The sequence below is a fragment of the Rattus norvegicus genome, chromosome 1 (genome assembly GCF_036323735.1).
Source record: "Rattus norvegicus strain BN/NHsdMcwi chromosome 1, GRCr8, whole genome shotgun sequence".
Lineage (NCBI taxonomy): Eukaryota > Metazoa > Chordata > Mammalia > Rodentia > Muridae > Rattus > Rattus norvegicus.
In genome coordinates, this window is record NC_086019.1 from 106,434,987 (window position 1) to 106,459,362 (window position 24,376).

Sequence of the window (24,376 nt, forward strand, 5' to 3'; positions counted from 1 at the left end):
ATCCCCACAAGCCACAAAGGTAGTTTAGAGTTTCTACTACTCTCTTCTCAACAGTTCAGTCACAGGAATGCTGGAACATTGAAAAGGAGGGCAATGGCTCCCAAACCTGGAGCCATCTTTCATTCCTGGTGGAACATAATGTGGTTAGTGAGGGAACAAACCTTCATCATTTTGGCTAATGATCTGTCTTAACCTGTCCAGCATTTTTGATGCATGACCCAAATTAGGTGCTTTACAAATGTTAGTTCAAACAAGAGGTTAAAAGACAGCCTATGTATCACTGTCTTCTAGTGACCTGCAGATCTACAGGTGCTGGTCTCTAACATGCTCAACTTACTCATACCTGACAGAAACTCTGCGTAAGATTATCCTGTCAACTCACTGAGAGCAACTGTTCCTTGTCAGTGACCAACAAGAGACACACTCATCACCTCCATTTCTGTTTGCACAACAGCCCTGCTCTGGCTGCTCCTCTTCCTGGTGTGATGCAAATTCTTTAAGTCTCTCGTCTTCTGAGAAGGTCTGGCTGTGAAGGGAGCAAGAATCTTCGTCGGACTGACTGCCTCTTCTACTACTGATGATACGATAAATACCAGAGTCCAAGATGCTAAAACTTTCCTACAAATGAAAAGAATTCCCCTCAAAATCAAAGTTCTCCTGTGTAACACAGCACAGCTTTTCCCAAAGAATGCCAGTGCTCAAGTCTAAGGTCAATGGCAGCACAGACTAGTGAAAGGAGTCTGGGCACCATGCATGGTGGTATCATGATACCGTGATACCATGTCGCCCACCACATTGCTTGCCTGTCCTGTCTTTGGAAAGCAGGCACCGAGGAAGGGCATTGGAATGAGACAGTTCTGAGACCTCAAGTGACAAAAAAACATCTGAAATCACAAACTGAAAACAACCTCACCTAGACAGGGAACTATGTGAAGAACATTTGAGAACAGAAGCAGTAAACAGTGACATGAACAAATGTAGCTTCAAGGTACACCTGACTTTCCTTCACTGTTCATGGTGGAAGAAAGCTCCCGTTACACGTTGGATTCTGAATGTGTTCACACACTGATGCTCAGTCTATGGTGCTTCTGGGAGACGGTGAGCCTTTGAAGCGGAGCTCAGTGAAAAACTGGACAACACCAACCAACCATGTATTAAGCTTTCTCAAACCATATGCCAAATAACCTTCCCCTCTTACAAACTAGTTTACTGTAGTCTGTCAAAATAACAAAAAAGCTGGTATCTCCATGCCACTATTGCCCCCAAAAATACTACAAGGAAAGCAAAAAGATCCTTGGACTTACTCATTAAAGCAAAAAGATCCTTGGACTTACTCATTTCGCTGTGTGATCCAAAGCACTTTTTTTTTTTTTTTTAAAGATTTTACTTATTTATTGTAGGTATGTGAGTACACTCTTACTGTTATCAGATCCCACTACAGATGCTTGTGAGCCACCATGTGGTTGCTGGGATTTGAACTCAGGACCTCTGGAAGAGCAGTCAGTGCTCCTAACCACTGAGCCATCTCTCCAGCCTCCCCCACCTCCATCCCCTAAGCACTCTTAAAAGAGTTACTAAGCTAGCAACTGCTCAGAAGGTGAGGGCACTCGCTGCCAAGTAAGATGACCTGAGTTCAGAACTTACAGGGAGGCAGGAGAGTACTGAGTACGGAAAGCTGTCTCCCATCTCCATTTGTGTTTGTTGGCTGTGCGTGCTGCCTCTTTCCCCACAACACGCACTAAATAATGAAGTTAAAAAGAAATGGCTTACATGTGACGAAATGGAGCTTCTTCTGCTGCTGCAAGCTGAATCCAAAGGCTCAAACTTGAAGATCACTTCTTCCAGCTGAGAAATTAGTTCACTGCAGGCTGTAAGGTCCAGCTGAGATTTCAAATGCTCCAATTTATCTGTAGACAGTGTTTTTCTTCCCTAATGAAAGGAGGAGAAAACTCCAACAAAACAGCTGTGTGTGGGGCTGGGGATTTAGCTCAGTGGTAGAGCGCTTACCTAGGAAGCGCAAGGCCCTGGGTTCGGTCCCCAGCTCCGAAAAAAAGAACCAAAAAAAACCACAAAAAACAGCTGTGTGTAGCTGCTTCTGTATCCAAACAGCCACAGCACTAAGTCCCTCTCACAAGAAGAAGCCTGCACAGATGTTCTGAGGAGGCTAAGGAAGCTAGCAAGCCTTAGCCAGAATATAATTCTACATCAAGTTACTATGTGTATAATGAGAACTCTTAAAACAAGCTCTACAGTTTAAATATATTTCTAAGTTAATCTGATTTTTGTTTTTCAAACACAGGGTTTCTCTGTGTAGCCCTGGCTGTCTTGGAACTCACTTTGTTGACCAGGCTAGCCTCAAACTCATGCAGACCCACCGACTTTTGCCTCCTAAGTGCTAGGTCTGAAGATGTGTGTTTCCATGCCCTGCTCGGATACTTTCTTTTTTTTTCTCTCTCTTTTTTCTTTTTTCTTTTTTTTTCGGAGCTGGGGACCGAACCCAGGGCCTTGTGCTTGCTAGGCAAGCGCTCTACCACTGAGCTAAATCCCCAACCCGGATACTTTCTTAAAATCCAAACCCACACTACCTTTATTACTCTTCACCCGCCCCAGATACATGTGTCATGCTTTCCTTGGAGACTTGACATGTGTAAGTCATGCAGAAAGGTTAATAAAGACAAGCGGCTTTATAACAATCCTGAGAGCTTAGACGGCTTCACCAACCCATAATGGACATTCACAAGTAAACTCCAACTCACTCTGCTGGTAATAATAGAGTTTTGGAAGAGACAGCATGTGCGAGCAGCCAGGTCCCACAGGCCTCTCCTTAACAGGCGTTCTACACAGCGTTCCACAGACAACAGGGAAAGATGTGAGATTTTCCCATTAAAGTGCAAACAGAACAATTCATTCTTGTAGACAGCTACATCCTGAATATCTAAAAACAACAAGGGTGAAAAAAAACCACAAGTGTGAAGAGACAGGATACTAATCAAACACCTCTTACTGTTTGTAAGGCCACAGCGGGGATGCAGCTTGTGAAAGGGCCCTTAGCTACAATGGACCAGGCCCCACACTTGATTCCCAGCAGTGAAGTGGGAAATCCTACCATTTTCACATGCGCTACAGTCATACCATAAAGTGAATAAGATTTGGCTCACTTAAATTTGATCTCTTTTTATACTTGAACTTCAATGACAAATTCATATTTAGATACTTTTCTAAAATTAGAAAACAAAAAGACCATACAGCTGTCTGATCTAAAAATCTTAAGTGTAATACACTGTTTCCTGTGACAAGGAATTGGGAGTGAAAAAGTAGGCAATATGCTTTGGGCTGGAGAACGTTCTACAGGGTTACGACCTGCTGTTCACAGGAACGGATCCTAACAAATATATAAATTAGCAAATGTATATATTTTATATTTAATGCCCCTTAAAACATAGCACATAAAATTAATCACACATGGATCAATGAAGACACTCTCCTCTCTCTCTCAGAAGACGCCAAAAGCCATCTTAGTAGCATGGGCCTGGTTTTAACCAAGACTACAGGGACTGATCGTCTTTGTGGTAGTCACATACAATTATTCCTTGCATTTTCAACTTTTTCATTATAAAAGAATCATCATTTATATATAAAATTACCCTTGACTTCACTCCAAAGAAGAACTTGAACATTCTGAGGAATGAAAATATAAATTCCCTTTTCTGTCCAAGTCAGCACACAGTGTTCACTGGAAGAGAAAATAAAAGAAGTCAAATAACCAAAACACCACCCCCACCACCACCACCACCAAAAATAAACAACCCCTTCAGGTTATAGCACATAGTACTTTATGATTCCCTGGACTCAATCTCTCGTTGGCTATTAAAAGAAAACACAGCAATGACCCATCTGAACAAACCTTACCATCTCCTTTCTAAGCCCAATAAAAAACACAATGTCAAATGGTGCCAAACAGGAAAATTTAGACACAAACACAAATAATTTCTAGAAAAAGAAAAGGCTGGTATCTGGCAGAAGAAATACCCTTTAAGAGGGACTTATGTGACACTTACTCAGCTTCTCAGATATAACACACAGACACTCATTTAAACAGACCAGGAACTTACAGGGAGTTACCTTAGGTGTCCCCCTCAGGAAAGGCAATACTCTGCCTTCCTCAGTGTGTGCAGATGACAAAGGCCGAGAGCTCCTGGCCATCTCCATGCCAGGAGCAGGACGGCTCTAGCCCCACCAAGGTGTAAGCATTGCTCTGTCCGAGAGATGAGACAGCATGCCAGGGCTGTCCAGCGTCAGGGCAGAAGGCCGACACTTACAGAGGAGTGGGCACCGCAGCTGGAGCTGCGCTCTGAACCTCACAGAACCTTTCTGCCTCCTTTATCCCCCATCTCCTGGAGTCCTGATTACTCCACATTACTGAATTCTCAGAGAGTAATGGACTCCTTAACTTCCACAACCAACAATCCTTTGCCATTCCCCATTTCCTGGACCCCAGGCAAAGACTGATCCTTGCTCATGGCCCTTTCTCCCCTACACATCCCTGGCCTTCCACTGGCCTCTCTTCTCCTGTCATCTTTCTCTTCTAAGTGAGAATGTATCTCATGGCTGTCATCCACTGCCATTCTCAGCTGCAGCAGGCTTTACGGTGCACACACAGCTCCCCTTTCTCCTGGTCAGAGCCCTGCCCAGTAGACATCTCCTGCTCTAGGCACTCACAAAGCACCCGCAGGTCCAGTTCCCTCTGAAGCTGAGGGGAGCCTCGCACCTCGCCCTGCGCCTGGCTATGTCTTACCACGCTATCACAGCTTCACCATGTTTTCCAGAAACAAACATCTCTACCAGAAGCCTATAATCCTGAGAACTCAGGGCTTCCTTTAATAAATACTCAACAGTACTAAAACTGGTTCATGTGGCTATGAAAGCAATCGTGATAGCCACAGCAATTGAGTGCTTGCATAAATATGAAACACTCTGTCAATGTGAAAGTCAAGATCTCTATCCCTAAAGAAAGCAATCTACATGACAAAGATGAAGGAACTGATAAAAGTTCTAATTCAAAATCACTAAAATTAGAAAAATGCCTTTAAGAGTCAGATAACCTCTGAGTAAATATAAATATGATCATGAGTTTGATATTCAACTTGCAAAATGTATTATTTTAATTCCAGTTTTTGTTTGTTTTTGTTTTTGCTTATTTTTTTTTTCTCTCTGTGTAGTCCTGGCTGTCCTGGAACTGAGAGATCTGCTGGTCTCTGTTTCCTGAATGCTGGAACTAAAGGCATGTGCCACCACACCAGGCTAAAAATTTTATTTCTATTTATTTTGTATCCATGTGTCCAGGAATGCACGCACCATGAACATCTGTGGAGATCAGAGGACAGCTTGCAAGAATCTGTTCTCTCCTTGGCCATGTGTATCCTAAGGACCAAACTCAGGTTCTCGGGCTTGGCAGTAGGCACCTTTATGCACTGAGCCATTTCAGATTCCTAATTTATAAAGTGCCTTAGAAAGAATGACCAGGACTGAGAGATGGCTCAGCAGTTAAGAACACTGGCTGCTCTTTCAGAATACCCAGGTTCATTCCCAGTTCATGGCAGTGCACAGCTGTCTGTAACTCCAGTTCAAGGGGATCTGACACCCTCACACAGTTCCCAGGATCCATGTCTGGCAGATGGAGATCCAACACACTATCTTCTGATCTCCAGGACCCCCTACATACAGGGCATGTGCTTGTGTGTGTGTGTGTGTGTGTGTGTGTGTGTGATCTAAGTAAATTGAGTATTAAAGAAACAGCAGCCTACATTAAATGAAGGAGACAAGAGACCATGCTTATACGTCATACATTATTCATGCTGCTATTCCCTCAAAACAGTGTCTCTGATAATAAACTGGGACAGCAAAGCTGAAAGAATTATTTAAGAAGTCAAAAAAGAAGACAAAGAAGTTAAGAAGTTGGGCATGCCAGCACTTGCCTCTGATCACAGCACCAAGGAGTTGAAGGCAATCTTTTTTTTTTTTTTTTTTTTTTTTGGTTCTTTTTTTCGGAGCTGGGGACCGAACCCAGGGTCTTGCGCTTCCTAGGTAAGTGCTCTACCACTGAGCTAAATCCCCAGCCCCGGCAATCTTAAACAGTAACAAGAACCAAGTCAGAGAAAAGAAGGGATACCAGATACATTGTGATATGAGTATTATTATTTTAACCTTTGGGGGAAAGAAGTTAACATCTTTACTATATTTTAGAAGTTGGTTACCCCTTGAAAAGGCCCAGTCGGTGGCCACAATGAAAGGCACCTATAACCACCACTGTTACTCTCCGAGTTCTCAGTCAGTTACATTAGCTAGCAGAAGAGATACTAAATAATTCCTCACTGTAAAGTGGAGCTCAAGCCAATCCCTGCCCCCAGGCAGGACAAGCAGCTGACAACGGGAGTTGTACTCTGTGCTGCTCAGTATTCGACTCTGCAAGAGCACAGAGAGGTGAGCTAACCCCTAAGGGAGAATGAGCGGAGTCAGCCTGGGGTAGACCTTTCATGCAAGTTACTTGTCAGAGGACCTAAAAGACAGAGAGCTGAAGTTCCACTGGGCCTCCAAGAACAGGCTCCACAACTGTGTATGTCGTGCATGCCAACACTGACAGACCAGATCACCTCAGCACCCCACCAGGTAGAACGAGAATCTTTACCAGCGAGTGTTAGCGGCCAGATCACTCCCTGACATTAGAAACTCTCCTAGTGGTTTGGAAAGAGATCTCTGTTTCTCTTATTACTGAGTGCTGTATCAACACAGTCATCTCCAAACATCCCAAAGGTAACTTAACATAAAATCAACCTTTAAAGCTGGTCATGAGGCTAGAGGTACAGCTCAGTGGTTAAAAGCACCAACAGCTCTTCCAGAAGACCTCGGTTCGATTCCTAGTGCCTACACGCTGGCTCACAAATGTCTGTAACTCCAGCTCCAGGAGGTCTGATGCCCTCTGGCACCAGATATGCAAATGGTGTACAGACATATGTGCAGGCAAAACATTCTAACGTGTAAAATAAGACAAGATAAAAATTTTAAAGATGTGTTTTACAGGGGCTGGAGAGATGGCTCAGCGGTTAAGAGCACCCGACTACTCTTCCAGAGGTCCTGAGTTCAATTCCCAGCAACCACATGGTGGCTCACAACCATCTGTAAAGAGATCCGATGCCCTCTTCTGGTCTATCTGAAGACGGTTACAGTGTACTTATATATAATAAATGAATAAATCTTTTTTTTAAAAAAAGATGTTTTACACACACACACACACACACACACACACACACACACACACACACACACATGCTTAAAGTTGAAAATAGTCCCAGCTACTTGGGAGACTGAGAAAGGATCATTTGTTCCCAAGAATTTAAGGTTAGCCTGAGCAACATAGTAAGATTCTGTCTTGGGGTTCAGCTCAGTGGCAGACTGCTTACTGAGCATGCGTAAGACTCCCAGTTTCATTCCCAGCAGCAGCAGCAGCAGCAGCAGCAGCAGCAGCAGCAGCAGCAGCAGCAGCAGCAACAGCAACAACAAAATTTTTAAGCTGACCTCTGGAGTTTAGCTTAGGGGTAGAGAAATAACTTAGCTACACAAGGCCCTGTATTCAAACTCTAGCACCATTTTTTAAAATTGAAACACAAGCCAGGTGGTGGTGGTGCACACCACTAATCCTAGCCCTCGGGAAGCAGAGGCAGGTGGATCTCTGAGTTTGAGGCCAGCTTGGTCTACAAAATGAGTTCCAGGACAGCCAGGGCTACAAAGAGAGACCCCCCCTCTTGAAAAGCAAACAACAAAAGTAGAAAACTAAATATAAACGCAAATGGTCTCTGAAAAAAGAAAAAGGGGCAAAGGAGACACTTACCTAAAATGCAAGAGTTTGGGGAACGATAAAGACTGGGAGGACCCAACTGCGTGATCATACTGAGGCTCCGAGCTAGAAGGAAAACACACCTGCTCACGATTTAATCACAACCTAAAAGCATACCTTCTGCGATACAGAAAAAGGGTCAACTTGATAAACTCAAGCACCTAAATGCATCTCCCCTTATTCAAGTCACTCTAGGCACAAGAAAGACAGTTGTTCAAGGACTGTTCTGGTTTCTCTCTCTCTTTTTTTTTTTTTTTTTAGTTCTTTTTTTTCGGAGCTGGGGACCGAACCCAGGGCCTTGCGCTCTACCACTGAGCTAAATCCCCAACCCCGGTTTCTCTCTTTTAATAAAAAGTCTACCTCACTCTTAAAAGGTAGCATCAAATCTTGACCATCCCACAATACCATAGATGTTAACCCAGCGTCTCCAGGAAGTCCCGTGCAGTGGCTACCTTGCAGTGATGACAGGAAGGGGCGGCATTGAGAGGAGCTTCTTGAACTGGTGTGTACTGAGCACTTCCCCATCAAAGCTCACTTCCCATATCCTGGAGCCTGGGCGGGCACAGTAGATCAGAGGCTGCTGGCTCCCAGCACACCTTCCAGGGAAGAAACACGCCCCAAACTCTCCTTCTCTTTCCTTATTTCCAATCTTCCAAAACTTTTCCCTAATTTCCAGAAACAAAGACAAAGTAGGTTTACTTACAAAAAAGAGATGTTAAAGCACTCACAATGTGGCCATATAACCCCACCCACAATACCCTATTCCTCTTTCTGCTGTCAGTACTGTACTAGCAAACAACAGCACCGAGGGTTGAACCAGGCTGGTTACCCCATAACCACTCTGAAACAGGAAGCTGAGCTCCTCACATCATTACAGTTTACTCCCACAGAATGAGGAAGGCCTGTTTCAGATCCAAAGGCATTACTGCTAAAAACCACTCATTTGCATATGAACCCTACTGACTGCTTTCCTACACACAGTAAAACTTAATTCTTTAGTTACTTTCCAACTGTGTCCAAGGCCCTGCCCCACTTCAAACATCCAGTGAACTCTTCCTTTTCTTAAACTCCTAGATCTTTTGAAATTCTGTGTCGGGGCATCCTGTTCCCTTAGCAGGATAGTTAGATGTGAGAACTGAGCTTCATGGGACACAGAGGGTGTAAAGCCAGCCTGCTCCTTCCAAAGAACTCCTCTTACTTATTCTGTTTCTGTTACCTGTCTGTTTGAATTTTGGTTTTGTGTGCTTCAAAAGAGGGCTCTCTCTGCAGCCCAGGCTAACCTAGGACTTATTATGCAGCCAGGCTATGACTTGACCTCTCTCTCAGCAGTCCTCCTGCCTCAGCCTCCCAAATGCTGAGATTATAAGATGACTTTCTTTTTACAATTGTTTATAGTTGGAATACAAAATAATAGGTTTCACTCTGACATCTGACACATGTCTGTCATGGACTTTACTGGCAATTACCTCCCCATCAGCCTTTTCCTGCCAAGATCACCCTTTCACCTCCCCAACCCTCTCTCTCATCTGCTCTCCTACTAGATCCCTTCCCCATGTCCTGGACATCTACCCTCTGATCAGGTCAGCTGATGCATATGCAGTGAACCAAATGCACTCGCATGCTTGTTATACATACATCTATATATAATCCCAGAATCTACGAGACAGAAAACCTAGTGCTTGTTCCTTCCTCCCCTCTAATAGTCCCCTTATTGTTTCCGGTCTTTGTATATATAGGCATGTTTATACATGTATTTTTATTCAAATGTAGGTCTACAAAGCCAGTCTAGGACAGTCAGGGCTGGTTACACTGAAAACCCTGTCTTGGGGGTGGCTTTGAAATACACCGAGTAGTATAAGAAGTTATAATTTTATTTGTTGTGCTGCTTACTTGTCATATTGCCAAAGATAACTTTGAATTCCTGATCCTCCTACCTCCATTTATCAATTGTTGGAGTTACAGTATGTGCTACCAAGCCCAGTTTAGCAGTTGCAATTTTTTTTTAAAGATTTATTTATTTATTTTATGCATATGAGTACACTGTAGCTGTTTTCAGATACACCAGAAGAGGGCATCAGATCCCACCACAGATGGTTGTGAGCTACCATGTGGTTGCTGGGATTTGAACTCAGTACCTCTGGAAGAGCAGTCAGTGCTCTCAACCACTGAGCCATCTCTCCAGCCCAGCAGTTGCAATTTTTAAAGTATGCTATTTGATGGGTAGAATGTAGGTTAAAACTAAACAAAAAAAAATGTGTTAACTTTTAAGTCATTATACTGTCCATAATCTCCCAAACTGAATCGCAGCTAATAGAAGGGGACCATTTTACATGCTATTTCCACAGCAGGTTCTACATAACTGCAGTTCAATCTAGCTGTACCCCATGAAATGCATACTTAAGGCCTTGTTAATTGCAGAATTCTCACTTTTTTGAGCAAGCTTGAAGTTTTGCATAACAAATTTTTAAAGAAGGCATAATCTAAGAAATAGGGCAGCCAGCAAACCAATCATAGCCAGCATGAAACAATGGCCACGGAACACTTCAGAGTAGGGAGAGTGGCTGGAGAACTGTGCCAGAGATGGATAATGCTCATTTAAGCTGTTTCCTAATCCACTCAGTACTGCACAAGCACCTCTGACACATTCCCTTGCCATTCCCTGCACCTCTGTCTCCACCCTTCAGACCTTAGTGCCATTTCGTCAGCTTCACAAAGCCTCTAGTGACTCCTTACCCAATTTTGCCATTAGCAAAATGCTATTAAAGAGATGACAAATTTTTAAAAGAGCAACAGCAAAAGTCAGGGCAGCCTTTCTGACTGCACAGTGAGGCAGGTGCTCGGCACTCCCATGGCACTTAGCGGGTGCCACTGGGTAGGGCCACTGATTGCTTGCCTTAGTCATCCATGGGACGACTCTGTCTCCTTTTATTGTCACATCAACTTACATTTAAATCTTACTGTGAATTGTTGTCTCTATGAAGGTGAGGGCTGGCATAGGAAGGGGCAGAGCCTATGACTAAACAGTGAGGAAGGGGACGGGGGGACAGAGTTTTGGTAAGGGGAGAGAGAGGAGAAAGAAAGGAGAACAAGGTGGAGGACCCAGATCCGTGTGGCCTTAAACGGCCACAGGTAGTTATGAATATTTCTAAAGGGATGGAATTTTATAGGTCAATTTATCTTATCTAGGTAGGCAGTTTATATCATCATCAGTTGCTTGTGTGGAGGTTTTATGGACTGAAAATTTAATACATAAATCTGGTTGCTTGCATCTGGAGTTTTGATTTTACTGAGTTGCTAGAACCAGAGAGTTTCCAGCTGGCAGAGAGACAGCCGGGTGAGGACAGCTAACAATGGGGGTGGAGAGACCGATGGTGCCAGAGAGTAGCTGAGGGTAGCATGCATGGTGCCACACTAGTACTTGAGATGAACATACCCCACTAATGCCAGATGGCTTGACGATGCCGGCTAGTGAGGGCGTGTGGGTATTTTTTTTTTTTTTTTTGGTTCTTTTTTTTTTCGGGCTGGGGACCAAACCCAGGGCCTTGTGCTTGCTAGGCAAGTGCTCTACCACTGAGCTAAATCCCCAACCCCGGGTATTTTTAATAATTACCTCAACATCTTATCAGCATCCACAAAATTATTCAAAGGATTTTGGCTCTGTGACTAGCGGAACTTAGACCTGAAAGGTCTGAAACTCTATAATGCTGTGGTCAGCTAACCAATACCTCTCAGTGTCGCACAAGAAGGTTCGAGTCAGTGAAGACACAAGTAATCTTCCATCCAAATAATCTAACTGGACGACACAGGAGTCGACTGTTATTATTGTCTGGACAGGAAACATCACAAAGGCCGCAGCTGCCTATAGGGAAGTGAGAAGGAAATATATTCCCGATACACACAGTCTCTGCTTGACCTGGTGAAATAAGCCAGAATACGTCAGGAGTGGAAGCACACACTTGTACTCTCAGCAAACTGAGCCAGAGGACTCCTCTGAGATCAAGGCTGTGATAAATCAAGAAAAAAAAAATGTAAAAGTTCAAAAACTTGAAAAAAAACCCAGGCATGGTAGTGCACACCTTTAATCCCAGCACTTGGGAGGCAGAGGCAGGCTGATCCTCTGTTTGAAGCCAGCCAGGTCACATAGTAAGTTCCAGGAAAGGCAGGGCTATGTAAAGAAATAAGAAACTAGAGCGATGGCTCAGTAGTTAAAGAATATTTGTTGTTCTTGTTCCGAGAACACACTTAGTTCTTCACAAGTGTCCACAACTCCAATTTCAAAATGTGCAAAACCGAGAAATACATCTGATAAAATACTCATACATGTACAATAAACTAAAAAGATGTAAAAACATGCGAAATAAAATATGCCAGGACTTAGTTTGTCTACAAAGATATAAAAATTTCCATCACTTAAAATTTGTGAGGCTGGGGGTTGAGGATTTAGCTCAGTGGTAGAGCGCTTGCCTAGCAAGCGCAAGGCCCTGGGTTCAGTCCCCAGCTCCGGAAAAAAAAAAGAAAAAAAAAATTTGTGAGGCTGGACATGGTGGCACCTTTAATCCCAGCACTCAGAAGACAGAGGCAGGAGGATCTCTATGAGTTCAAGGCCAGCCTGGTCTATGTAGAAACTTCCAGGATATCCAGGACTACAAAGAGAAACCCCGTCTCAAAAAAAAAAAAAAAAACAAACAAAAATAAATAAATAAATAAATAAATAAACATCTGTGAAAATATGCCTCAAAGTTCTGTTTGTAATTATCTGTTTGTGAAGTTGAAATGAAAAAGAAAAATGAATTAATGTATAATGTATACAGGAGAATTTTTCACCTATCGACAGTATTTCTCCTTTTGAGTACGGTTTCTACTTCTCTTTTTGGTTTTTCAAGACAGGGTTTCTCTGTGTAGCCCTGGCTGTCCTGGAACTCACCCTGTGGCCTGCCTCTGCCTCCCAGGGGCTGGGATTAAAGGCACACAGCACCGTGTCCAGCTTACTTGTATTTTGAATCAAACTTGTATCAGAAATCAAATGACTTTGGTGAGTCATTGTGGACAAACCACAATATTCTGGTATGCTCACTAGAGTAACTTAGACAACACACGTAAGTTTCTTCTCCCAGGGCTCTACACTGAAGCAGGTCAGTAACGGTTGAATTCTCCAAGGCTTCTAGAGAATATAGCAGATAAAACTGAATCCTGCATTCAGAGCTCCACAAGTTACCTCCTTAGGACACACAGGAGCTGGAGCGTTCCTCACCTTTGCTTGTTTCAAAGTATTGAGTTTGATGGCAGAAACTTTGCCCACGTGGTCACCTACAAAGACTCTCAGGACAGCTGTGTCCCAACAAAGGGCGGTAACTTTTCGGCCTTTGTGTTCTGAGGACACATGGATTCGCTCTGGTTTCCCACGACGCTCTTGATTTAATTCCCAAACAACTACAAGACCTTGACTGTAGACAAGTAACAAGCAAATCGAGTTACCACAAAAACACTGAGGGCAATGACAAAAAAGAAAACTCAATTGCAAAATAGTAGCCATATTGAATACAGTATAAACTCTTGTTCTTTGGGGAAAGAGTTATAAATCAAAGTGTTCACTTCCTTGTTTTGGCCATCAAATCAAAAAATTAGGAAAACCTAAGTGTTCAAAATTCTCTGTTCCCATTCTCTCCCTCAGCAAGACTGGAGATGGTACAGGCTTGAGCATGAAGATTAAGAAAAGGAGGAGGTCCAGAGGGCAGTAAGACACAGCCAGACCTGTACTAGCTCCTCAGGGAGAGGCGACTCTTCCCAGTCTCTTTTAAGGCCTTTTAGATGCTGTTGCCTCAGATCAGCATTTTCCACAAACACTAGGGTGACCAACTCCCCCTCCCAGATGACTTGGACACTGAGCAGTCTTGGATTCCCAGGATGTGGCTTTCAGAAGTGACACCCGGGTAATGCTAGGTGAGACGAGATGGCTGGTAGTCCTGACAAGCACACACATCAGTGTCACACACATTTGGAAAAGGTCAGCTTTAAGGGTTTCTCACCTGGTAGCCACGGCAACATAATCATCATCATGAGAGCAGCAGGCAATCTGAGAGATTGCCCCTTCCTAGAACATCAGACAAAGAATCGTTTGATTCCATTCTTCTTTCACTCTAAATGATTGATTACATGGGTGAATGTCCTTGGTCTTACCCGGTGGGAGAGAAACAGCCTTTGCTTCCAGCCATCTTTCTGAATGAGATTGAGTCCTCCTCCTGTGCTGCCTAAGGCCAGCCATTTCCGAGACACAGCTATGCTGGAACACTAAGAGCAGGAGGAGACAATTGTGATATCCACTGTGCACTGGGGATGCACCTCAGTTACAGGCCACCCGGCCTGCACGAGAACCTAAGCTGCATTCCCAACTTAAAAATAACCTAGGCACTGGAAACAAGCACTGAGGGTCTGTGCGCGCTTCCTTCCCCTCCCCTGCCCACAAGGACACAATGTAACCGCACTCCTTTAGAATCCCAGAACACTGAAATATGCCAAAGAACATTCCCCTTTTAAACTTTTAGCTGAATCTCCAAACGCTGAAAAGGCTCAATTGTATAAATGTATAATTTTTCTTTGTTACAACCAGTTATTAAACAGTTCATATTTTCATAATTTGACCAGGTCATTCCAGTGCTGGTTACAACTGAGGAAACAGAATAACTACCAAGGGACAATAGCTACTTCTATCATTTGCTCACTTAAATCACTTCCATCTGTAGAACCATCACATCCGCCCACAATGAGACCGAAAGGGTTCAGACTGGAAGGGCTCAGATGCAGATCCCACAACCACTGTGTGTCTCACAACCTCAGCCTGCTCAGTTCTTTTCTTAGCCACCAGAGAAAGATGTATCTACGCTGTATACAATGTCTGTGCCAAATGTGTCAGTAGCTTGACTAAAAACCATTCCCACTCCTCTTCAACTTTGTTTCTTTCCAATACGGAAGCTGAAAAAAAAAAAAAAAAAAACAAACCCAAGTATTCTTTTTTTTTTTTTTTTTGTAGGTTCCTTTGCTGGCAGCATTGGCCAAGGGACTCAGTCCCAGCCAACAGATTCAGCTTTGCTAGAAACTTCTTGGGACATGTTGTCTTCTCTAATGAAAGGTAGAGTCAAGAAAATGTCCAAACCTTTGTTCTTGGCCCTTCATTCCTACTGGAGTTGCTAAAGTAGACAGGATATTATATTACTGTGTCTGTAAAAAAGCCGACATGTCTGATGGGAGAAGAAAGATGGAGAAGCCTATGTCCTCAGTATCCTCACCAGGCCACTACCCTAAACCAAGTAATGCTGAGGTCCGGTAAGATTATGAATGTACTTACTACATTAACCTCTATGGTAAGGTGTTTAACACTAGTGGGCAGCACGAACCTGGAAGAGTGGGGTCTAAAAGTGAGGACTAAAGTCTCATAAAATAGCCAACTCTATTCAGAGCACTAGATAATTTATATTCTGAGGATTAAGAAGAATCACCTAAGTTAACTGTTCAACCACAAGGACAAGCCACAAGTGGAAAAACATGTTTCCACAGAGACGGACACATGAGTAACAACAGCTGCAGCAAACTCACTCCTGTCTGTAAAAGTACTTTTATTCTCCTGTAGTAATTGTTGTCTCAGAAACTTACTGCCTCAGTCTGCTAACCTAGGCCTAGTCCTGGAAGCTTCTAGCCTCTGTGCAATGTAATCTAGGCCTAGAATATTTTCAGCCTCCGAGACTTGCTGAATAAGCTTATCCTTCCTTGTTCTCTCTGAACTCTGGCTGGCTGGTTCAACTCAGCTCTTCTGGCTCAAACTCCTCTCCTAGCTGACTGATCCAATCTAGCTTTTCTCTTGGTCTCTGAATTGCTCTGCTCTGCCTCAAACTAACTCTAGCAGTCTCCTCTAATCTCCCGTCTCCTCATTCTCTTGCTCATTCTGTCTTTATCTGTGTCTAGCTTGTTCTCTCTTCAATCTGTCTCTGTCAAACTCTCCCGGTAGAACTGCCTCCTCCTCCCTCTGTGCTGCTCTACTCTCACTCTCCACTCTACAGCACTGCTCTCCACAAACCCTACTGTATCCTTTACTGCACTCTCTTTTTTTTTTTTAAATTTATTTATTATATATATAAGTACACTGTAGCTGTCTTCAGATACACCAGAAGAGGGCATCAGATCCCATTACAGATGGTTGTGAGCCACCATGTGGTTGCTGGGAATTGAACTCATGACCTCTGGAAGAGCAGTCGGGTGCTCTTAACCACTGAGCCATCTCTCCAGCCCCTGCACTCTCTTCTTTTATACTGCCTGTCTCTCCCTTAAGTAGCTTCCCTCTCCTCCGTCTTCCTGAGACAGAACAGCACATATCCTATTCTGTCAAATCTTTCTCTGATTCATCACTTTGTCTGACACTCAACTAGATATCACTTTGAACTATGGGTGCTTCCTTTTACAAACTAACTTTATCGTCACTGTTTGGGTTTAAAAGTGTGTACTACGGGCATGTCTGTATTTGGCCAGAGGGTTTAAAACTGTGCACTAAAGGCTGGGCCACACCCTAACAAGAAACACATTCAATATCCTGTAACACCTAGGCTACACCGGGAGGAGCATGAAAACACATTCCAAGAATAAATCTGTATTTTGAGGAAGCTGAGGTCACAAGACTCTTGCCTTCTTTTCTTCAAGTTTCCTCACTAGCACTCAGAATTCTCACAACTCCGTTATCAATGTAGTCACTGTTGTGTTTGACAGTAAGGTGCGCTGTGACTTGCAGCTGAAAACATTTCCGGTATCGACCTTCACACTGTTGACTGCGCTAGTCTAGCTATTACTTCCTTCTTCTCAGAAAACAGAGATCTGCATTGAGCCATCAGGCCTGTGCCTGTGATCTCAGCACTGAGGACGGTGAGCCGGGCATGCCGGCTTGAGAGCTGGGTCAGCCTAGGCTGCACAGTGAGCTTCTGACAAGTCTGGGCTATAGGGTGAGACAAAGAAAGGAAGGAAGGGAGGGTGGGAGGGAGGAAGAAAGGGAGGGAGGGAGGGAGGGAAGGAGGGAGAGGTGGCGAAGAAGGGGAAAGGAGGGAGGGAAGAAGAAAAACCCAGGGAAGATGAAAAAAGAAAAGAAAGAAGGGTGGGTGATTCGAGGCAACAGCAAAGGTTTAGAGATAAAACCATGCTGAGTGGTGGTAACACACACTTTAAATCCCAGCACTCGGGAGGCACTGGCAGATGGATCTCTCAGGATCGAGGCCAGCCTGGTCTACAGAGCAGGTTCCAGTACAGGACTACAAAGAGAAACTGTCTCAGAAAACCAAAAATAAATAAATAAGTAAAATTACTTGTGAATGTGACTGATTAAGACTTTATTCCTCACTGTGACATCCCCGTGTTTAACCAAGAATCTGAGGGTTCAGGGAACCGTGTGCTTCGCACAGAGCTTCCGCCTTAGCATAAGTACTAAGATTGTATCAGCATCCTCTGCTTCCAGGAGCTGCAGGAGTTCATGTTGCTCCAGAACGTAATGGGGCGCTGCTCGCCCATACTGTGAACGCCAGTGAAGTGTGTGACTCTTTGAGAGAAGATAGCAAGATTACCAAGAAGGGGGAAAACAAGTAATAACTATCATATTCTAGAACTGAGAAGGAATTCAAATGATATTCAAAAAATAAAGAATGAGCTAATTCCACGTGAGGCACAGCAGGCAGGAGCCCCAAGAGCCCACAAAACCAGGAAGTAGTGCAGGGCAAGAATGGCAGAGCACATGAAATACGGATGTGAAAACAAAAGTAAGGGCTACATGAGACGCTGTCTTAAAGTGGAAGCTCACCTTCAGACGACTGGAGTCCAGCCGCAGGGCTGTGAGTAACGGGTCCAAGGACTCAAACTCTGCAAGAACATGGCTGTAGGCTTCTGGTATCACGGGCACAGAAGTCATTTAGCCAGAAAGAGGAAGATTGTTCTGTAATAGGCACAGGATTTCTCTCTGAAAAGAAAAAAAGCCTGCAAAAATACAATTTTAAAATTGTAACATATTAATGTTACAATTAATATAATCAGTTATGCAGCATATATTAACATTCAACAGAAAAGACAACCTCCTCTGGAAGTTGGGGATGGGAGACACACGCAGGTACCAATTATATGCAAAGGTTCATTCACGCTGTGTCATTCCTTGACTCTCAGGAGTCCCTTCATAGTCCTATCCCACTGTACCACGGAACAATTTACATAAGAAAGATGGACAGAGTAAGACTTAGAGGAAAACCAACCAAGCTCCTCAGAGGTAAAGTAGCAATCCCACTGTGTTTCTTTGTGTCATAAATGATCAGTGTACAGCTTTAAGTAAGAGGCAACCGCTGTAAGGCCCTCAAATGATAAAGTCCCACCATCACACCCTCATTATCTGCCAACAATTGCACAACGCTCAACAGGAAGAAGCCTCTGGATCTTTCTCTCTAGTCTAGCTAAAGTTATGTACGCCAAAGGGGCGAATGTACCTACTGAGAACTGAGGAACAGAGAGTTGGACCTTAAAGAGTAAGGGCTTGGGGCTGGGGACTTGGCTCAGCGGTAGAGCGCTTGCCTAGCAAGCGCAAGGCCCTGGGTTCGGTCCCCAGCTCCGGAAAAAAGGAAAAGAGGAAAAAAAAAAAAAAGTAAGGGCTTGGGGTTGGGGATTTGGCTCAGCGGTAGAGCGCTTGCCTAGCGAGTGCAAGGCCCTGGGTTCGGTCCCCAGCTCCTAAAAAAAGAAAAAAGAGGGGTTGGGGATTTAGCTCAGTGGTAGAGCGCTTGCCTAGCAAGCGCAAGGCCCTGGGTTCGGTCCCCAGCTCCGGGAAAAAAAAAAAAAAAGAAAAAAGAAAAAGAAAAAAAAAAGTTCTCTGAATTACACACACATATTCTATGGCACTCACACTTATTCATATACATATAAATTTTAAATAATTAGCTAATTAAGAATAAAGGCTTTAACAAAAGAAACCAAAGAGGAATGAGTAAGCTAAGACTATAAGGCAATAAATGCCACATAAAACATTGTATCTGTTCAACTGCTCTCAAATACACTATTTTTGGGAGGCAGGGTGGTCAAATGTCACCAATTTCCATGAAAAAAAAAGAGAAAAGAAGTTGGTGACCTTGCTGGTCTTTGTCAGACTCATAGATGTTCAGGTCATCTTTTATATGGGCAAAAACCATATGCATGCCATCCAATGAGTCTTGGCAGTGCACATAACAAACAAGAAAGCACTTGGTGTTCGGTCCAGCATTTTCCATAAACATGATGCTAGGACCAACAGGCTTCAAGTTGAGATTCCCATCATCCTCATGAGATTTTACTCCACAGATGGACTTGTCACAAGTGTCATGATGGTATATGATGTCATCACTCAAGGCTCAAGTCCTGGTTTAATTCTGTGAAAGCAGGAACCCTCATAATCAAATCACTTCAGTGATCAGAACGCAAGTTTTCTGCTGTCTTTTGAACTTTACCTGGAAACAGCTTGAAAGAAATGGACCCTAAAGGGGTCTTGCCCTCAATGGCAATGAACACAGTGGAGTTGACCACAGAGCTAATGTCAAGCAGCTTCAAAACCTTCTACTCCCTAATTCTAACTTCCCAATCTTCTGCTACCTACCAAGTGAGTGAAGAAGAGGGGGAGGAGAAGCAGCAGCAGGAGCAGCGTCTGGGAGATGACACTGGGTAAAGAGCTTGATGCATAAACATGAGGTCCCGTGTTTATTGCATCTCCAGCACACACAGAGAAGCCAGGCATGGAAGGACATTAAGGGAGACATGTGATGATCTCCTTCTTGGCCTCCACATGCACATGGGCATAGGTGTCCCCACACACATTCACACAAAAATAAAAACAATTAAAGATTCTAAAGCAAACAGATACCATGGAAAAAAATCAGAAGCGTCTGTTTTTATTTTTTCTGTGATTTGTGTTTCTGACACTGTTTTAGAAGCACATTCATTCAGCAGATAACGTACTAAGCTTCGCTCATGTGCTGGGCATTGTTCTAGAGATAACAACGGAAGACAAAGCAAAGTCCTAATCTCAGAGCACACCTTCCAGGGGTAAAGCCCAGAGACATGTGGAGGTTTGTTTTTCTTATTCTTGTGGCGTTAAGAGAATAAAACCCAAGATCTTTATAAACTGAGCCTGTGTTCTACCACGGAATGTGTCCCTGCCCTTCTCTGTGACTTTTTTTATTATATACATATAATACAACTTTATTCTCTGCTAGTAATGTATCCTTAGTATAACTTGACCTCTGTAAGAATTGTATTCTAAAACAAGCCAAAAATAAACAAACTAAAAACCAAAAAACTTAGCATGACTACATTCAAAATATTTAACAACTCCTTATCCAAGAAAACTCCTTATCTCAGTCACTTCCTTTCTTGAGGTAGTTAGTGAAATAATAGTAACAGTCATGAAGCTGTGATAAGTAAAAGAATCCCGGAAATTGGGCTGAAGAGAGCAGTCAGTGGTTAAGAGCACTGACTGCTCTTCCTGAGGTCCTGAGTTCAAATCCCAGCAACCACATGGTGGCTCACAACCATCTATAATGAGATCTGATGCCCTCTTCTGGTGTGTCTGAAGACAGCTACAGTGTACTTATATATAATAAATAAGTAAATTAAAAAAAAAAAAAAAGAATCCCGGAAATCAATTCTAGTCAAAAAGAACATCACCAATACAACACACATATACAAACACACACAAAATTCTCATAAAGGATAACAGTAAGTCAAAGAAAACCACAGGAAAAAAAACCCTAAAAGAAGTACCAGTACTCCCAGGCCATCTTTTATCAGGAGGAAAAGGGGAAAGGGTAGCAGGCAGAGCTCAAACAGCAGAAACAGAAAAGTGCTGAATGTAGTTGGAGAATTAGTCCTCGGAGTTTAGTCCTTGGTTAAATATAAAATGCAAATTTGGGGCAAGGTACAAAGCACTTCTAACTCTAAACCAAGGAACCTAAACTCAAGTTGGTAGGTCACAGAAGGATTCAGTGCGGAAAGTTTGTCCATGTTCTGTAAAGTGCTATGGGCAGATGCTAGGAAACACAGATTTTAAAGTGCAGAGTGATAAATCAGTGAAGGTCAAGCCTTCCAGAAAATCTGTGGGAAGAAGCCTCTCTCTTGACATTCTCAATAGGAAACTTAAAACTGACTTCTAACTAGTAGTAGCTAAAACAAAAAACAAAACAAAAAAACAAAAAAACAAAAAACAAAAAACCCAGCTTCCTTTTCCATACAATGTGATCTCATCTTTACTTCCTTTTTAAGCTTCATCTCCCATCTTACCCTTCTCCTGCTATTCACCTATCCTGAACTCTTCCCTTCCTCTTTCTGTACATACATGTGAACTTCTGTAGCTTTAATTACGAGGTTCATTAAATATTCTTTTTTTTTTTTTGGTTCTTTTTTTCGGAGCTGGGGACCGAACCCAGGGCCTTGTGCTTCCTAGGCAAGCACTCTACCGCTGAGCTAAATCCCCAGCCCTCATTAAATATTCTTAACCCAATAAGCTCTGCTTTTCTAAAAAGCTGAGATTAAACGTTACTTCTGTGTGCTGTCAGGAAAAAAAATTAAAGAACACTAGCCTCTTAGAAGATGGGAAATCAGTGAACATCTACCATCTTTTTATAAGGTTGGTTTTCCCAAGAGTCACAACGCTCCCCACACCCAAAAAGAAGTCTTGAAAGTAGAATACACGAAAGAAAACATAAAGGAAAAGGGGAAAAAAGGCCCAAGAGATGGTTTATTGCTGTGCCTGGTAACACAACTTAGGGCCCAAGAACTCACAAAAAGATGCAAGGAGAGAACCAATTAAAAAAAGCCATGCCACCTCCTCCCCCAATAATAAATGAAAGTAGAATACATGTAAGATCGTCATTTTTTCCACTTCCCGAGATTTTTTTATGATAATTCAAGAGTGGTAGACAGTGATTGCTGCTCACTAAGCCAAAGCAAACCATGGTGTATCGAGTCCCACAAGGTATGTGAAAGGAAAGACTCGAAAGACACAAAGTAACAAAAATTGAAGAAATTTTGCAAAGGGAAATCAATATTTTATTTCCATATTAGAACTCTACCTCATTCATTCATTCATTCATTCATTCATTCATTCATTCATTCATTGTTCCAAGTGCCTACCGTGTTTTAGGCCCTGGAGGTTCTGCTGGAGATGAAGAAAGAGCAGAACAAGTCCCTTACCACAAGAAGCTCCTGTCAATCACAACTAACTTTTAAACCGCCCTAACTGTAAACCGCAGCTGTCGCTCTGGAGAAGTCCAGGAAGCAGATTTTCCAAGCCAGGATCATAGAACCGCAAACTGACTAGTGATCGCTTTCCTTAGCAGGCTCCACAGACTCTCAACATGCCTTGACAGCGGAACCTGAACTTCAGACACACTATCGCTCCTCCCTCCCTTGATGACGTCATCCAGAGGCGCCAGGAATCGGGAAAGCGCTGTTAACGGCACTTCCTTGTCACGTGACGGTCACGCCCCTCCCCCGCGCGTGCTCCCTCCCCCTCCGGCCGCGGTCGCGATTACGCTCCCTGCGGCCTGCAGTCAGAGAACCGACTCGGGCCGAGGACGCATCATCGATCCGGACCGGATGCTCTCTAGGGAGAAAGGCGAGCCAAACTGAATCCCGAAACTCTCCGCCACTCGAGACCGAAGAGGAGAAACAAAACAGGCGGGAACCGGTGGGGGAGGGCGGGAGCTAGCGGAAGGTGTCATGGCGGCCACAGTGGTGGTCACGTGCCCCGGAGGCCCGCCCTGTCATTTCCGGTCACGTGCCCTCAGCGCCCTCGCAGCCAGCGATGGAGGCGAGACCCCCCGGCAACAGAGGCGGTGGCGACGGCTGCGGCCGCAGGGTTTCACCCTCCTCCGTGCAGCGGCTGTGAGAAGCTCGGCGGAGCCAGATCCGACAGGACGCGGTTCACGCACCCCAGGCCGGAGACAGTAGCTCCCACCTGGTAAGTTCAGACCGAAGAATGGGGTTGAGCTGGCAGTGAGGGTCTGACAGGCCCCGGGGGCGCGGGGCAGCGCGGATTGAGCTCTTCGCTGTAGTAGTCTCCACGACCCTTACAAACTGGCTGTGTGGTTTGCCCTTCTTATCCCGAAATGGGAAGGAGGTGCCCTGACCCTTAATCTACTGCCTAAAGGCATTCCGTTCTTCCGCGGGGAGGAACTAGAATCAGACTCACCTGAGAACGAAGGAAGTGAGGTTTCTCCGAGACACCGAGGCCCTTCCCGTTAGGAAGTCTGCCTTGGAGAGTCTTTCGACTCCTGTAAAAGAAGCCCTCTAACCTTGGTGGCCTCGTGCATTTTGCTTGCACCTGTCATCCTGCTCTTCAAACTGTTATTAAAGCTTGAGCCACACACCCAGTTTTAGTTATGACCAGTTTGACAGTCTTGTAATGTAAAGCGGACACAATACATGTAAATATGTGATTACTTTTCTTTCTAAGATCTCCAGTATTCTTAGAAGCTAAATTAATGCGAAATTGACCCTTACATGCCCATTTTACCATCTGTAAAACAAGGGTGGGAGAAAGATGTTAAAACTTATGCCCAGGGCTACAGTGAGATGGCTCAACTGGTAAAGGTACTTGCTGCCAAACCTGAGTTCCATCTCTGGGACCCACGTGGTGGAAGGAGAGAACCAATTTCCGGAAGTTGTGTCCTCACTTATACACAGTTTAATTTGGGGGTCTTGTTTGTTTTTGTTTTTCGTAGTTGGTTTGGCTGACTTTTGTTGTTGCTCATTTAAAGACTCCAGTTTAAAATACCGTAAAACAGGTTTGAGAGTCTGGAATGCAGCTCAAAGCTAAGAGTTCTTGCTAGGCCCTGTAAGATCCTGGGTTTCATTTCCAGAGATGACCCCCCCAAAAAAATAATAATAATAATACAAGACTGTAAGTACAGCTCAATGTAGATTGCTTGGTAAGCATGCAGGCCTGGGAACAGAAAATTGACTTGAAACACACTAAGGGCTTGGCTCCAATCAATATCCAGACTTGTGACTTCCTTTTCCTTCCTTTCATTCCTCTCCTGACCCTCCACTCTCCACAAGTTTTCTCTGTGTAACAGTCCTAGCTGTCCTGGAACTCTTTTTTTGTAGCCCAGGCTGGCCTTGACTCACAGAGATCAATTGCCTCTTGAATTCGAAGGTTAAAGGTGTGCGTTACCACACCTAGCCCCAGACTAGTGGTTTCCTTTTTTTTTTTTTTAAGTTGGTTAATTTTATTAATGTACATTGGTGTTAGGCCTGCCCATATGTTTGCATAAGGTCAGATTCCCTAGAACTGGAATTAAAGTTGTGAACTGCCATGTGGGTGCTGGAAATTGAACCTTAGGTCCTATGGGAGAGTAGCCAGTGCTCTTAACACCAATGCTCTTAACCGCTGAGTCATCTCTTCAGCCCTAGTGGTTTTAAAGACGCGAAACATTTTGCCCATGAATTTTTGCC

The 24,376-nt window shown here is 43.8% G+C and overlaps 2 protein-coding genes and 1 long non-coding RNA gene across 3 annotated transcripts in view; 2 read left to right on the forward strand and 1 right to left on the reverse strand.

Moving 5' to 3' along the window:
• The window catches only part of Hps5 (HPS5, biogenesis of lysosomal organelles complex 2 subunit 2), a 39,319-nt gene extending 17,085 nt beyond the window's left edge, over positions 1-22,234 (reverse strand). Inside the window, exons 1-12 of the mRNA NM_001135612.1 lie at positions 22,052-22,234; positions 17,718-17,873; positions 14,069-14,179; positions 13,918-13,982; positions 13,143-13,335; positions 11,617-11,750; positions 8,344-8,556; positions 7,886-7,957; positions 3,645-3,733; positions 2,757-2,935; positions 1,771-1,929; positions 432-618 (exon numbers count right to left, since the gene is read on the reverse strand). Coding sequence (NP_001129084.1) covers positions 432-618; positions 1,771-1,929; positions 2,757-2,935; positions 3,645-3,733; positions 7,886-7,957; positions 8,344-8,556; positions 11,617-11,750; positions 13,143-13,335; positions 13,918-13,982; positions 14,069-14,179; positions 17,718-17,825 — 1,510 coding nt within the window. The 5' untranslated portion in view covers positions 17,826-17,873; positions 22,052-22,234. The remainder of the gene's footprint in view (positions 1-431; positions 619-1,770; positions 1,930-2,756; positions 2,936-3,644; positions 3,734-7,885; positions 7,958-8,343; positions 8,557-11,616; positions 11,751-13,142; positions 13,336-13,917; positions 13,983-14,068; positions 14,180-17,717; positions 17,874-22,051) is intronic.
• LOC134483108 (uncharacterized) lies at positions 16,608-18,643 on the forward strand. Its single transcript, XR_010060035.1, has 2 exons — positions 16,608-16,872; positions 17,100-18,643. It is a non-coding gene; the product is annotated as an uncharacterized LOC134483108 (long non-coding RNA).
• A 471-nt stretch (positions 22,235-22,705) lies between the features above and the next one.
• Positions 22,706-24,376, forward strand: part of Gtf2h1 (general transcription factor IIH subunit 1) — a 28,038-nt gene continuing 26,367 nt past the window's right edge. The window contains exon 1 of the mRNA NM_001399644.1: positions 22,706-22,880. The gene's annotated coding sequence lies outside the window, so the exon portion shown is untranslated. The remainder of the gene's footprint in view (positions 22,881-24,376) is intronic.